The sequence below is a fragment of the Falco rusticolus genome, chromosome 2 (genome assembly GCF_015220075.1).
Source record: "Falco rusticolus isolate bFalRus1 chromosome 2, bFalRus1.pri, whole genome shotgun sequence".
NCBI classification, from domain to species: Eukaryota; Metazoa; Chordata; class Aves; order Falconiformes; family Falconidae; genus Falco; species Falco rusticolus.
Genome location: NC_051188.1, coordinates 92,576,355 through 92,592,560, shown reverse-complemented (window position 1 = coordinate 92,592,560; position 16,206 = coordinate 92,576,355). Strand labels below are relative to the sequence as shown.

Sequence of the window (16,206 nt, the reverse complement as noted above, 5' to 3'; positions counted from 1 at the left end):
CATATTCCAGTGATGTTTTACGCTTTAGCTATATTGCATGTATATGTATTTCATATACTCAAGCAAACTGAACCTGTATTAATTATTGGGACATGACTAAGAATATTTCGTGGTGTTAGGGAGCAGGCCAATGTCATGAAGCTGGATTTTATCTTTCAAAGCCCAAGGCTACCATGAGAGGTCCCTGATGACTGGAAAAAGGCAGCCACCATGCCCTTCTTCAAGACAAAAAGAATACAAGGAAGCACAGGACAGTCAGCCTAACCTCAGTTTATGGCAAGATTATGAAACAAATCCTCCTCCAAGGCATTTCCAGACACATGAAGGACAGGAAGGCAATTGGGCACAACAAACTTGGGAACAATCAGTCCTTGGAAGCAGGGAGAGCAGTAGCCTTCCTTTATCCTGACTTTGGTTTCCTAGCATTCAAGTTGGGAGCTATGGACTATGGGAAGACTACAAGGTGTGTTAAAAAATGGCTGGACTGCTGGGTTCAAAGAGTAATGGTGAGTGGTTTGAAGTCCAACCAAGAGCATACAGAGAGGTACTCAAAACCTGACTGACATGGGTCTCAACAACCTGATCTATATTTGAAGGCAGTTCTGTGTTGAGGTCAGACTAGATAAAATCCCAAATCACTCTATGATTCTACATAGCCAAATCCCACTGAGCTAGAATTATGACCTTTAGGAAAAGGAGCATGTCTTCTCCTGATAATCAAATACATGCACAACCCTTGAGACATCTAAGACTTCTCCTAGCATCCTCTGAATCTTCACCCGCTGTAATACACAGGTGGAGTCAGCAGTATCCCCCAACATGATCTTGGCTATTATGACAGCTAAATATTGTGCCATTTAACTACATGTCATTTAACAACCTATAATTTACACGGGTTTAATAGATGCGGAAAGTACTACAGACAAGTAAGACACTCACTCTCCAGTTCAATAATTTCCATTCTGTTCCCTTCCGTATCATGGCCAACAAATTTCAAACCTTTCTCTTCAAAGCAGTGAGTCAATTCTGGGTTCACCTGAAATATTGAAAGTAATAATAATTGTAGTTCTATTTATTTTTTTAACAAACAGTAGTGGTTAATTATAATGTTTTTAGTATACATACAGGAAAGAAAGGAATTGAGAAAACAGTTGGGAACTTTTGCTTTCTTAACAACTCTCTGGTATAAATTTGTAAAAATGGGCATGCTTATTTAGTAAGAGATGAGTCAGTAATTTTAAAACTTACTACATAGCATTCAAAAGATTAAAGCCAGGGTCCCTTCTGCTTACTGCCCTCCTCATTGTGAGCAGCTTGCATTCCTTGTTTCTCAAACAGCACATTACAGCAGGTACAGACCGACCTTTTCTCTTTGAACACTGCATTTCAGTGGTTATGACACGAACTCTGGTTCAGCTCCTCCTTCAGACTGAGTTGCTCTGCAGTGAGTTGTTTCATTTCCTTGGTGATGTTCTAACCACTCAGTTAATATTCAAACTCTGAGCACTTTTACCACCACTACATTCTCCATCCAGCTTCTGAAGGAAACCTAACATTGTCTGAATCAGTTTGTAGCATGCACACATCTCACAGCCTGGGCCCCTCTGGAGATACTGATGGAGTCAGGTCCCTTCTGAACTATTTTAGAGAGAACTCTAGGAGTCCAGCTCTTGCCTGTCTCCTTGAATGATGGTATTTTGAATGTACACAGGCACTTTTGCTCAGATGTTCTCAAACAGAGGAGTGGAACTATACAAGGAGCATACAGAGTTGCATGTGGAAAGCAAGTGATCTTAATTAGCCTCCAAGTTGTAGATGCCTGAAGTCTGCCCATATTTACATTATGAAAGAACACGCACTGCCTGAACATAATCTAAGCCTTTAAATAAACCAAATCGGCCAAGGAGTGATGCACTTAAGGATTGTAAGCCTTTACCTTTCAAATACTTCACAGGAAGTGGAAGTCAGGTGATCTCTGACATCACTCTCCAAGATCCTTTGGCTAAGACACTGCACCTTCTCTACCACAGAAACAGTACACTACATTGTTGCCCTCTGTTGAACACTTGTAAGAACACCTCTGTGATACTGTGTCTAGTTTCAGGCCCCTAAGTACAAGAAAGACTGACAAAATGTTGCAAGTCCATAGGAAGTCCAACCAGGGTGGTTAGGAGGTTGGACCACATGCAACACAGGAGGAGAAAGCAGATTTGTTCAGCCTGGAGAAGAGAAGGAAACTATCTAATGGGATGGTATAAAGAAGACTCAGCCAGACCTTACTCAGAAATGTACAGCACAAGACTGAGAGATGAAAGACAAACTGCCCAAGGAGATCCCCTATTAGATATAAGGGAAAAGGAATCAACAATGAAGTGGTTAAGCACTGGAACAGATTTGAAAGATGTGGAATCTTTCTCTTCAGAAAGATTCAAAACTAGATGGGACAAAATCCTGAGCGGTCTGCTCTGACTTTGAAGTTGGCTCAGCTCCAAACAGGGAGTTTGACCAGACACTTACAGAGGTCCCTTTCAATCTAAATTATACTATCTAACCATTACTAAATTTTGGGTTATGTTTATGTAAGAATTCTCCCATTGGCTTTAAAAAGAATTGTGCCTAGCAAGAGAAACACAGTTTGCCTAAGCTTTAACTTCTGAGCACAAAGTACATTAGCAGTGCTTACCTCATATCGATGCCTGTGTCGCTCCTCTACAAACATTTCATCACCATAAAGTTTCCCTGAATATTCAACAAAAGAGAAATTATTGTTAATGTGTTGCTTTAATAGTTGTTGCAACTATTTCTTGTAATTTAAACCTCAAAAAAGTTTCACATGTAAAACGTAACAGGACACTATTCATCTCACTCCAGCTTTCTGTTTTTCTGAGTGATGACTAGTTTCTTTTAATTTACTGTTACCTGAGTTTATTCAGGATTCATATTTGACATTCCTTGACCAGAAATAGCTTAAGTAGACTACAGTCTATAGGCCATGCTTAAACTAATTTAAATTTTAAAGCCCAAAATAAAATAAAAAAATGTTTGAGTGAACAAGCAACATAAAATCCCTTCAGGGTTTTACAACAGTTATATGCAAAAGGTGCAGCGAAGGAAGCCTGTTAGTAGCATCTGTTCCATTTTAATAGAATAGAATATGCATGGCAGCTAGCATAAGGCCTCCAATGGCAAACAGATGATATTGTTTTTTTCTGTTTTCCTGATCTCATTACCCAAACGACTCTTTCAGTCCTCTGAACCTAATATGGAACACTCGACATTCCAGAGCAACAAGGAATAAGTTAGAGGTATGCAGGTAAGCCAGAATTTAATCATATCTCTAACTTACAGTCACAGGTCAAACTTTGCTCTCAATTTATCCTAGTGTCATTAGAATTACTATCTCGCTTAAAGGTTGCTACAAGAACTAGACTGCCCAGAAGATCTCCTAAAATTGTAGAATGACAGTACTGCAATTTTACAGAAAGTGGTATACATGTTAATCTTAAGGTACCACCTTTTCAAAACAATTATTTTCCTTCAAGTTGTAAAGCATCAGAAATAGGAATCAGATTTCCTGAGTAAACTACATCAGCTTTCTATGTGTCTTTGATAAATATGGTCATCTAAACAACTCATAATATTGGTCAAGAATTACAACACATGTTAATTGTTATTAACTTAAGTGTTTAGGTCACAGAAATACTTGTACATTTTTATATGCATACCTATATCACACCTAGGCAAAGCATCACCCAGATCAGTGAGATCACTAGCACAGGCATTCTCTAGAAAGGCAGATTTTTCATTAAATATGCATATGTATCACACTTTGATCTCCTGCTGAAGTAGATGTAATTTTTAAAGGATCAGAAGGGTACATTCCGCAAGTTCAACATAGCTAAATATAGTAATAGCTCAATGTCAGTGGCAGAGCAATATAAGAAATATGCCCATATTTAACCGATGGGCAAGAAAGCAGTTTTTACACATTTACAGCATCACTTTATTACTACTGTATAATAGGAGGCAAGTATTACTTCAATTTTAAAATACATATTGATCAAATTGAGTCATTTGTTCTATATTCTGGTTGCTTTTGTTTTGCATTCTGAAGCATCTTGTTATAGCAAATCACTTTCCTTTCCTGCAACAAATAATTTGCTTTCTCAAAACAAGACTGTTTCCAGGGCCGAGCCAGGCATTGCTGGATCAGAGACCGGAGTTAAGCAGGGCCTGGCTTATTAGGATACAAACAACGTGAGGACTAAGGCAGTGAGGCCAGGTGACGTTTAAGGCGGAGGTGTACAGGCAACTCTAGGGAATGACAACCAGCGTTTAGGTCAGGCAAGAGCACAAAGGGTAGGAGTTCGGGTTAGTTCTACCAAAAAGCTTCAAGGGTAGGACAAGAAGCCCTGGTTCACACATCCTGTCAAGTCAGAAAGAAAACAGGAAGAAAACTCTCTGATATTCCCAAGAAAATAATGAATTAAACTACTATAAGATGCATTTCAATTATCTTAACAGTCATTGTTTATTTAAAGCCTTGGACTCTAATTGACCTTTTCACTGCAACTTTCAGATGTCTCTCATTTCTTTCTTTACGTTCCAATCCTGGGTAAATGTATATGGGAACAGGATCAGAGTGAATGAACTCGGGGAAACTGTCACCCAACTGCTTGCCTGAGGTTACAGTCCTTTAACAAAACATGCTCTGGCATTTTTGCTTTGCCATGTACAGAGTTCCTATCCAAAAGGCAAGTCATAAGAGCAGAAGTGTAACTTACTTAAAACAGAATTCTGTGTTTTGAAAACAGTCCTCCTCTTCCCCAGTCTCATTGTTCCACCCATATCTCCAGGATTGTGTTCTGGCATGTCAATAACCTGTACAGAAAAATTGTTCAAATACTGTTTCATACAACAAAGAAAAGAAAGAAGAAAGCAACAACTGCATAACAGGCTGAATTGATTTATAAACGGTAACATTATTTTTCCTCCAAGCATTGCCAATTATCACTTCTCTTTAGTTTTTCTAATGCTTTGTTCTCAGTATTGAGACTGTAATAGACTGAGGATATTAACTAACTGGTACAAGTTTTTTTCATTTAATGTTAAGATCAACAACAATTTACTAATTCCTTAATTTAATTTTTTGGGTGGAAAAAACTTTTCTTTTAAAAAAAAGATACCAAACATTAGCAATAGGGTAATTCTGCCAAAAGCTATTCTTGGTCCTATAAGAGTACACAGATTTTAAAAAAACTGATGAATGCCTAAAAAAATATAATAATCTACCAAGTGATAAAGACACCACCTCTGAAAAAGCAAGTCCTTGAACAGAGAGTGACAGAGGTTGAAAGATTACCCTAGGCAAATATTCCTGTACACTAGGCCCTTTCTTATACTGTTCTGTATACACGATACTCTTTCTTATGCTAAGAGGCAGAAACAGCTGTCTTAGCAAGACAGCCAAAGTCCTCTTTTTTTGGAAGTGGGAAGAAGAGGAGAGCATGGAGCAGCAGAGTGAAAAGAGGGCACCTGCAACAAGACTATATGCTAATGTTGTAAAAGCAGAGTACTGTAAGAGGTGACTCCAACGTCTGTGTGCTATTTCAGATCCTACACGTAACTAACTTATCACAGGGAGAAAATGGAACAACAGTCCCCCCTAATTCACCTTTACTACAGGGTTTCTCAGGTTGCCTAAGAACCCACAAAATACCGTGTTTCCTCACATGAAGAATATGCTATTTAACGTAATATTTAAAGAAAAGAATATACAAATACCGGGTCTGAGGACTGAAGTGGAGGGGGTCAAATGGCTGCTATCTAAGTCAAGTGGAATCCAGGATGGTGGGATTTAAGGAATGTGAGAAACCACAATTTAGTGGAAGGAGTGCATTTTGTTTTGCTCAGTTTGAAAAATCCTGCTGGGTCTCACAATTGAGTTTAGAAGAAGTCTGTCTCAGAGAGGTAAACCAGTACAAATTTGTAGAAACACACGAGCTGAAATGATGACCTACATACCTGTATTCACATATATACAGTCTGTGAGGAATGTAATTGACAAAGAAAGGTCCTAAATATACAAATATTCACACATATGGGTAATCTGGAATTGGATTTTTATTAACCTTAATTTGGCCTCTGGGAATAATGAAAACAATTTCTGATGATATACTTCATAAAGTGAAGTTATTCAATTTAGAAGGGATGGTGGAAAGTGCTTAGCCTTTGGCCTTGTGCCAATGCATTTCAGCTGTGTAATTATCTCTGTATAACCTTATACCTTCAAAATGTTATTCATAAGCTATATACTCACTAGAAAATGTCACGAGCAGGAGTTGTGATCAAACCAGTCGGATAATACAAATCCTCTAATGACCCCTCAAATCACGAAGGTGAGGACTACGCAGCACGTTCAGCTAAAAAAACCCCACATACTTAAAAAGAAGCTATTAATTGAATCCTTATTACTTCAAGAAACATGAGATTGTCTGCTTTTCCTTTATTTCCTTCCATTTACTTTTACTTTTTTTCCTGAAGTAGTGGCCACAAAAAACAAGGGACATCAGAAGCAATTAGAACATACACAGCAGACTGTGTGTATGCGTCAAACACGCTGACCCTCTGAAATCAAGCCCAAGTTGTCCATGAGGTGTTACTGTACTTGCCTACACCCATACTACAGCTAACCTTAAAGTTGTGCTCATGACTCTTGTTGAAGGGGGACAAAGTGGTAACTAGCAGCTATCAAGTACTTCAAGTACATGCTGCTCTTCCAACTATAAAAAAATCACTTTATTAGCTGTTTAACGAATATATGCAGCTGATAAGAAAAAGAATGCACCTAATCTCAGCTTTAGATCTTTCTTCCTAAAAATTTGGGGCAGGACGTTTTGGTCTAACTTTGCTAACTGAATCACGGTAATACCCATATTTTCTGCCAACGTGACAGCTGTATTGCGTATCAACATCAAGAGTTTACTGCATGTGTTCATGTTTTGTTATTGATTACGTGCATTATAAACCAGGTCTCCATCTTCCCCAAGATTTTTAGGTTTATGATAGTAAGAAAATAGACAAGGCTTCAAACGTTAACTTTTGTAGTCAGCTGAGGAAAGGAGCTACTTATGAAGTAATACCTCGGAGCTGCTTTGACTCTGGATCTTCCTTTTTGACATGGCTTGTAGCTCTGATCAACTTCAGCAACTATCACAGCACAACCCTCGACGTTTAGATAAGACATGAGTTTCTCTGCAACAAAGTTTGTGCAAGAAACTTTCAAAAGCAAAGTGGCACTGCTGCCCTACAGCTCGAGGACAGTAGTAAGCATCGGAAAAGTAACTCATATTATGGAACATTTTGATATATTTTACATAATTTATTTGATCAGATAAAAGATGAACCTTCAAATGGTGGTTATTTTGAACAACTGTGCAACTGAATAGATTCTTCAAAGAGCTTATGCTTCCTGCCATAGAATAAATCAGCTCTTACTATGCATTAGTTCCTTGAAAAGCAGAGAACAGCACAGAACAACAGGCACCACAAGCAACAAAAAAGCATCAGTTGGCAGGGTCCAAGAAGAGATAAGGCATTAATTAGCTCTTTCTTACCCAGATCTCTGAAAACTCCCAACAGTACAGAGATTTTACAGAGATCACATACTGCACATCAGACAACCAACATGAAATAAATAATGGATCACTCTGCCATAACACAAAGCACATTCAATAGATAAAGCAGTCTGATCAGTATTAAATCACGCTACTGATGAACAGGGACTTCAACTACCCATGAACTGCAATCTTCTTTCAGAAATCTACTACCTGGATCATTTCATCGTACTTAGGAAACATATAAAAGCTAATGAAAAAACCTCTCAAGCCCTAATGCTAAGCATAGACCAGGGGTCCTCAAACTTAACCAGGGGGCCAGCGCGCGGATGCAGTGGCAGGCCGTCATCTGTGGCTGCTTGGTTTCCCCCCCAACCCCCGGCGGGGGGGTCTGTAAATACCAGGGGCCGGACTGAGGACCCTGGGGGGCCGTATCTGGCCCACGGGCCATAGTTTGAGGACCCCTGGCATAGAGCAACCACAGCCCTGAAAACCCGACATCCATCATTTTAGTAATCGCCCCAGGACCATTACGTTTTGTCTTTGCTTTGCCTCATGTCAGGCAATGCCATTTGACAAATACATCTACCGTGGTTACCTTTGGGGGGTGCTGGTGGGGTGTGAGGTGTGTCTGTTTGGGTTTTGTTTGGGGGTTTGTTCTTTTGTGGGGAGAGAGGGAAAGGAACATTATTTGAACAACTCATTGGTAAGTCAGCTTTGGAAGGAGGTTTTTAGGTTTTTTGCCTTTTTATCCTGTCCTTGTCTGGTGAGCAAATGATTTCTCACTGCTGAAATAAATTGCTATACATGTAAGTGCTGATCAAAGCATCAGAAGAAGCCCAGATCCTAAAGACTAATTGAACACTGAAAAGAGGCTCTAAGACACTCAGCACACAAGATCTGCAGAGGGAAAGCTGACAGAAGCAGGGAATAGTGACAAGTACTGATCAATATTAATCCCTGCTGAACACAGCTATGAAAAAAAACAACCCAAACATCAACACAAACTGACAACGACTCAACCCAAACTAGAGGAACCCATTCTTTTATTGACTCTTTCATAATTTCTCTGCAGGACTAGTTAATACTTGCTAGATTCGATCTGATCCGTTTCAGTCATGTGGCATGAATAAACAGACCCAGCCACCTACAAACTATTGTTTAGAAACAATAGTACAAACATCTTAAAGAAAAAATAGGCACATGCAACACTAAGAATGGTACTGACAGCTTCCAACTTGGCAAAGAAACCAAAGAGACACTATTCCCCATTCATTCAAAACCAGGTTTTATTTCAATTACTGAAAGAGGGTGCAAGGATCATGTATCTGCCAGAATCCCTTCCTCCCTTGTCCCCCAAAGATATCCTAGTTCCAAGCACACCCCACCATTGCCCATCCATCTAAAGCACTCAGCCCTCCACGATGGAACTAGTTCCATAAAGCCACTTGCAGATTTCAGACTACTCAGTGCTCCATTACTCTGACCGAAGTAACATTTGCCTTCATAAAGATGCCCATCATCATATGTAAGATCAAAGCAGAAATTATCCGCAGCTAATTCATGCAGCTACATAGTCATAGGAGTAACCAGCTTGAAAAATCCTGTCCTTTCTTCACTAAACTACAGCACATTATCCAAATATTCCAACAAATATCAGCTTAAATTTCCTAAATTCTTAAAAGTCCCATAACATCTTACTGTCAACCATTTCCCAGTTTGGGCAATCCACTTTTCCAGAGATCTGTTGTTTCCTATTTTAGAATTAAGTAATTGCCTTAAAGCATTTATTTAATTAAGGCCTAAAAGCTCTCTAAGGATTCTTCCTGAATATGCAGAAATTCTGGTACAGAAGGTTTTGTAACATTTTCTTCAGAAAAAGTCATAAAGGGTGTAGCTTCTTTAATTTTAAACAGTGCTTACTCATAAGCATAGTGCAGTGAACTGAGAAAGTCAATGGAGCTGCTGATATGCAAAGCCCATACAGATATTGCTTAACAGCATTTCAGAACTCATTCTAGTTATTCCAACCACATGTCCCAGAGTCAGCTTAAAGGCTTAATCAAGCAGAAATTTTCAGACTGTTAGTGTTAGCAGAAGTAACAGGGTCAAAAAGTGCTGGCTATAGAAATACACTGGAGTGCCAGTCATGCCATGCCAGAAGTGCAGGATTTACCACAGACTTGAATAACCAAAAGAAAATGTAAGAGTGTTTTCAGGCTTTGGGCTGGTCCATCTTGCATTACAGTTAATGACCAAATACTCATTAATTTAATTTCAGAAAGATCAGCATGTCTGTAGCTAAGAGAAATCCTTCCCTTCCTACCACATACATCTATTAAAAAATCAGAACTCTGTCAGTGCCTTTGAGAGGGACTTTTCCAGCTGAAACTGCTAGTACTAGGTGAAATTTTGCCATTACCAAATTCACTGAAATCCACGTGAGGTACCAGCAGGAGGAAGGCATGAAACAAGTCTGTGTCTGAGCATTCTAAAGCAGAGGGAAGAACCTAGAGAGGGAGACAGAGCCTGGTGCTCCCTTCATCAAACACCCCAGCCACAAAGATGAGACAGAGATAATCAAACACTTACAGCCTGAGATTGTTTAAGCAGTAGTATGCTTGATGGCTGCTGACTCAGAGCAGGATTATATCCTACAGGCAACTGCCAAGGAAGACTTGGCCATAGACAAGCCCCACATGCTAAGCTATGCAAAGCAGCCAAGGAGACATGAAATTGTCCTTAGCAGAGACAAAACACAGCACGTTTTACCCTCAAAACTCTCCACCATATTCTGTATTTCCTCTACCCTGAGTTATCACACACGAGCAAGCATTCATTCCGCTTATTTCTCATTCATTAACAAGGTAACTTGTGTTAGAATCACTTCATTATCAGTTATCTCTGCCTTCAGCAAGCAAGGCAGAAGGAAAATTGCTTACTTCAAGGAAAGTAAGGCAGGAGGATTGCCTACTTCAGGTGCTCACTACTCCAGACATTCGCTGAGGAGAATTTTTGTTATCAGTTTCCAGGCAATGCTCAGTACCAAGACCTGTGCTACCTTAGTATTATTTGAAGAAATTCCATTCATGCCATAAAATCAATATCCTCATAGGGAAGACAAGGAGAACTAACAACTGTTTTCCATCCCATTTCCCTAACATAATCAGACCACTTTCAGACCTGTGAGTGAGTAAGACTGCGTGGACTCCAACCACTGACCCTTCTCACGGAACGGTATCACCAATCATCCTGATATCCTGCCCATCTTCCACATCTGCCTGGTGGTGATTTGGTACTTGATGATCAGGGATGCAAAAATTGAGTCATTTCTTTTAGAAAGGAAGTGAGTGGGCAGCAAGCAGAAAATCATAGATTGCCCTGGTTTAATTTTTATTCTTGTTGGAAGGTACTTTTGTTGTGGTGCTTCCCTGCTAACTTCATTGCTGAGAAAAAATCCCTGGAAAGGTCCTGGATCAGTTGAAAGATTTCCTCTGAGTAACTGCTCTCAAATGCTAATCAGAACAGCAAGCCACAGCCATTTATTTCTAATTATTTTTTGTAAGCTCTCCTCCTTTTTCAGGCCTGCCAAGACAGATATGGAGGCACGTCTGCCACAAATTTATTGAAATTTATTCACTGTGCACATGCTAAAATGTAACAGTTGTTGCAATTGAAAATAAATTTATTTTATAAAATAAAAATATCAATTATAAAATACATGTGGACTATTTCTTTCATTTATTGGAGATGGAAAAGCATTCTATCGAAAGGATAGCTATTTGAATAGGAAAAGAAGTAAGGTAATGGTCTAATACTGTACTCTGAAATTGAAAAAGAGACTAGAAGTAAGAGTTCTACTCCCAGAAGAAAGAAATGTAAACACTATCTAGAGCTTGAAATCTATGTCAGTTATGAAAACATAAACCTAAACATAGCTGTACTTGTTGTGGTTTAACTTGTGTTTTAAGAGAAATGGCTTTATTCTGTCTGCGATTCAGCCTGATAAATCATTTTTACATGATCTGACAGCACATGCGTGACTAAGATTAACAACTTCATGCAGTTTAAAATGTTTTCACCAACTAGATTTAGCTACTGTACATTTGATTAGTATATCATTAAACTGAAGTTTTAAACAGAAGGAAAAACAATATACTACCACATTGCTTGATATGGCCACACGAAAATGGCTTACTTAGAATCTGGAGTAAATGAATGAAACAGAAATAAAGGATTCCAGCTCCATAAGGTTTTCTGTGTTACAGGTATGTAGGAAGCAGCCCAGTACCACTCTTTCCAATTAGAATAACATGCTTCATATCATGGCCAAAGATCAGTAGCAGACCATGAGCTTTAACAATTGATTGATCACCCTTTGAAACAGACACTAGAATTTGAAACCTGACATTTCTACATCAAAAAGAAAATACTAGCTGAGCTAAATTAGTATCTGATAGTTGGACATTGTATGAAAATCAGCCGAACAGAAAAGAATACACTTACTCAGAAAAAATTCCATAATGTTTAACTCTTAACTTCTAAGAACAAAAAAATACAATACGATCCAAAATCCCAAGTAAATGTAAAGTAGTGACAGAGTATCTTAAAATGTTTTAAAGACACTCCTAAGCAAACATGTTAAACTTCTACAAGGTATTTGGCAGGTTGTATATCTTTGCAAAAAAAATCCCACTAAAGTTGTCGACAACTGCAGGCAGGTGTGAAAGTAAATGTTACTCTATTCCCAGTGCCAAAATCTTGCGCCAACCTAATTCATTTAACAAGCAGCTCAGCTGAGTCCACTCTGCAAAACCACACAAAACCAGCTCATGCCAACCACTGTAACTTTTAATTGAAGCAATTAGTTCTGATGAGCAAGTCTATTTTCTTTTTGACTCTTCTTTTACATTTAAGCTGAAACTTTTTGGAAATGAAGGTAGATGTAGATAATGAAGAAATGTAGATAATGAAAGCTAGAGTAGTTCTCATACTAATTTAGAGTAGTTATGCTTCTTCCTACCTTCTATCCCCTTGTTTTCATTTCTGCATTTTGAAATGGCATCTCACAAAGGATCACAACCAGGACCAACACTGTGCAAGCTAAAGTAACTGTTTTTGGAATGCAAGCAGGATCATTTTTACTGTTTAAACAGAGATTCACATCTACTGTGTAAATATCTTGAAATATTTTATATGTGGTTTTGTATTGCCCTCCTCCTCTTTTCCTCTTAGGAAGCTTCTGGTTTGGTTTAACTCCTGTTTAAATGTTATGCCAGTTCCCCCGCCTCTACTCCCTGGTAACATGCTGCTCCCCATAACAAAAGCATACACAATGAAAGGACCTATAGAACTGAAGTTGGCCACCCCACTACTTAGTGGTCCTCCCACTTAATTTACTAAAGACATTCTAGTAATGATCATCTTATAGACTAATAGCAGAACAGACATATAACAGGGAAATTCTAGGCAGAAAGCCTCTGGTACAATCACTGTAATTTTAGCTACTATTGTCCTCCACGGCATGCCCAAGATACCTTGGCCTATCTAGTCTTTCATGCCTGTAACTCTTCCTAAACTACAGAGAATAATCTGAATGCTGGATATCTCATTAGGCATACAGAATGGACATCTAGTCCTCTGGAAAGCTCTCCAGCAATGAATAATTGGATTTTCTTTCCCCCACAAAGTCAATAGTAGTAGTGGAGATTACTTCCACAAGTTGTTAGCCCCCTCCCACACATACATCATAGCATTTCTCATTCCAGCTGGAAAACTGGGAGAACTAAAGCAAGTGCTGGATATCACATAACGGTAATCAAGGCACTGACTTTTAATTCTAGGATTTCCTAAGAATACTGTAAACGATATTAGAACAAAAAAGGAAGACAGCATAAGGAGATAATTACAATCATACAACTTTAACCACTTAAGATTATCTTGCAAAAAAGTACCATGGCATCTTCATTACTGTCTATCCAATAACAGTACACATCTCATCAGCTTCAGAAAACAAAAAGGAATGATATATATTAATATCATAGGAGAGATTAATTACCTTAATCACCTCTGCCAGCCATTTCAGGGATGCTTTGAGTCATAAGCTCTACATTACATTTAATAGTTTCCTGTTTCCTTTCAGCAAAGCTTCAGCTGGCCAAAGATCATCTTGCCAGGAAGAATCTGAATTCTGGTAGAAGACTTATGATCTACAATCCAAATCTTTTTTATTTCACGCAGAAACCATGATGTCTTCCTTCTGAGCAGGATCTTTCCTGTCTTGCTTTGTCTGTTATGCCTCCTTCAAAAAACTGATAAACGTCACTGTCCAGATCCTGATTTAATTTTGCATTCCTTGTGATTCACCCCTACCTACCACATTAACTCTATCCCCTTCAACATCAAATGACAAGGATTCTTTGGAATTTGCTTTCCTTAATTGTGCTTATAAAGGTATCAGGGGTCAAGTTCAGACTGTGTTTAAAAAGACAAGTGGCTTGACCACTTGCATCCATGTCACCTACATCAGCAGAACTCAAACATTAATCACCTCCTCCCCCAACACGGCACCCGTGAGCACCACTAGGATGCTTGGATTCAACTGCAAGGTCCAGAGTTAACATGACAGTATACAGACATACCTGTGCAGTTCTTGTTTGCTAATGGATCATAAAACCAGACTTGCAAGACTACATATTCATTTTTAGAGATTAATATGTAGACGCTTTTAAAACATAATCAGATAGGAAGAGACGTGTCTGAGGAAGTAAGAACAGAGACACAGAGAAGATGTGTATATGCCTGTGGAGGACCATTAGCAAAAAGGCCAGAGAGGAGCAGAAACGGATCTTCAGATCATTTCTTACTTGGCAACAAGACAGTGAAATCCTACAGGAAATATTTTACCAGTATTGTTTCTAAGAAAGTAACATTTATAGAATAACGTCACCTTTATACTAACACAAATCAAGTAGCCATTTAATTAGCATGACATCAGATGAGCACACCCAGCATAATTCAGACATCTTCTGTGAAAAGTGTGGGTGGCCAGGCACAGATCAATTCAACAGATAATGCAATGATCCACTCAAATGCTACAAATGTTTACCAAGCAACCAGCAAAAGATATTGCAACACAGCACAAGTTCTAGTCTCTGTCACCAGCCAGCACAGTATCACACAACATGCAGCCAGCACAGCAGCGAGCTCTCATACGAATCAACACAGAACAGTGACAACCTTGCAAAGTAATCAGTTATTTAATGGTGCACATACAAAAATCATTTTTATCCTTTACCTGCACCTCTAATAGTTTATGTCAATGGCAGAACGAGAAGTCAGCATAAGAAACAATTTTTAGCTAAAAGGCACATGTCTACAGTGAATCACTGTTGAATACATTGCAAATGCAGTTCTGCTGTTCAACATCTAACTTCACAGTATGGAATATCTTATCACCAAATACAAGTCAAGGATAGGAGGCAAATAAATACAGAATTAAGAAAATAGAAAACCTCATTTAATAAAAAAGTATTCCTTTTGGGGAAACCTTTGTATTATTCGTCTACCTCACTTTCAACAGACAATTTAATAGGAGGGCTGAATGTATATTAAAAATAAAATTTTGGCTAATTGTTTTTCTTTGGTTTTAATTAAATTACATAGCTCAGAACATAATGAACAAGCCTCTCACAGCTCATTAAATACAGCCCCCAATACAGCTGTGCAACTGATCCGAATTCCTCAGGTTTTTCTGGCCCATGCACACTTGGCCACACACTCAATTCCAGTTCTCGCTCCTGACTGTCTACAGGGCTGTTGTGAAAAAGGTTGAAGTCCTCAACTGCTGCACAGATGTTTCCTTTGCAGGTATCAAGCCACTTTACAAAGGTAAGTGTGTTTCATTACCTCCATTTGGTATGAGAAAAATAAGGCAGATTAAGTGATCTAGTTGACCTAGCAGAACCAGGACTTCTGTGATACTTAATCTTATTCCTACACTTTAGAAACAAGGCAGCTAACAATACAGAAACTCACACATTCCCAGGTGAGCATCTAACAAGGAGAGTGTCTTAATGTGACTTCGTCAGTTATCTAGGTACAAGAAACTTCTATGGAAGTGGCATTCAGAATATTGGAGGTGATTTCATGTAGCTTTCAACATGTGAACTGCAGTATACAGATAATCTACCTCATGTTTCCTAATTTTTATATTTTTTTTAATACATAACTTCTGCAAGCTTGTTTGTGTGGGTGTATTTTTGGGGCCAGGGGGGTAGAAGATGTGTTTGAGAGGTGTTATATTCAGTGATATCATCACAATATTAAGGGATCTGGACAACCTCTTTCCACATCTGCTTTATTTCATTGATCAGTACTGCATTTTTAAGTTGCCAAACAGGACACCTGTGAGGAACCAGTTTACCACAGCACTTCCGCGTTAGTTCCTGTGTGTGGGACTCACCTCACATAACTTTGGCTGCATAACTTTCAGATAGATAATTCAAGGGAGCCACCTAAGCGCTTCTCTCTGGGGGGGGGCAGAGGACATCCACAGGCCAATACATTCCAGCTGGAGAATCACTGCAAA

At 38.8% G+C, this 16,206-nt stretch overlaps 1 protein-coding gene across 3 annotated transcripts in view; it reads right to left on the bottom strand.

Moving 5' to 3' along the window:
* CTPS2 (CTP synthase 2) overlaps positions 1–16,206 on the bottom strand; it is a 74,032-nt gene that overhangs the window by 14,013 nt on the left and 43,813 nt on the right. For all 3 annotated transcript variants that reach the window (XM_037377289.1, XM_037377288.1, XM_037377286.1), the window contains 3 exons: positions 4,785–4,881; positions 2,684–2,739; positions 940–1,036 (listed from right to left, as the gene is read on the bottom strand). In XM_037377289.1, coding sequence (XP_037233186.1) covers positions 940–1,036; positions 2,684–2,739; positions 4,785–4,881 — 250 coding nt within the window. The remainder of the gene's footprint in view (positions 1–939; positions 1,037–2,683; positions 2,740–4,784; positions 4,882–16,206) is intronic.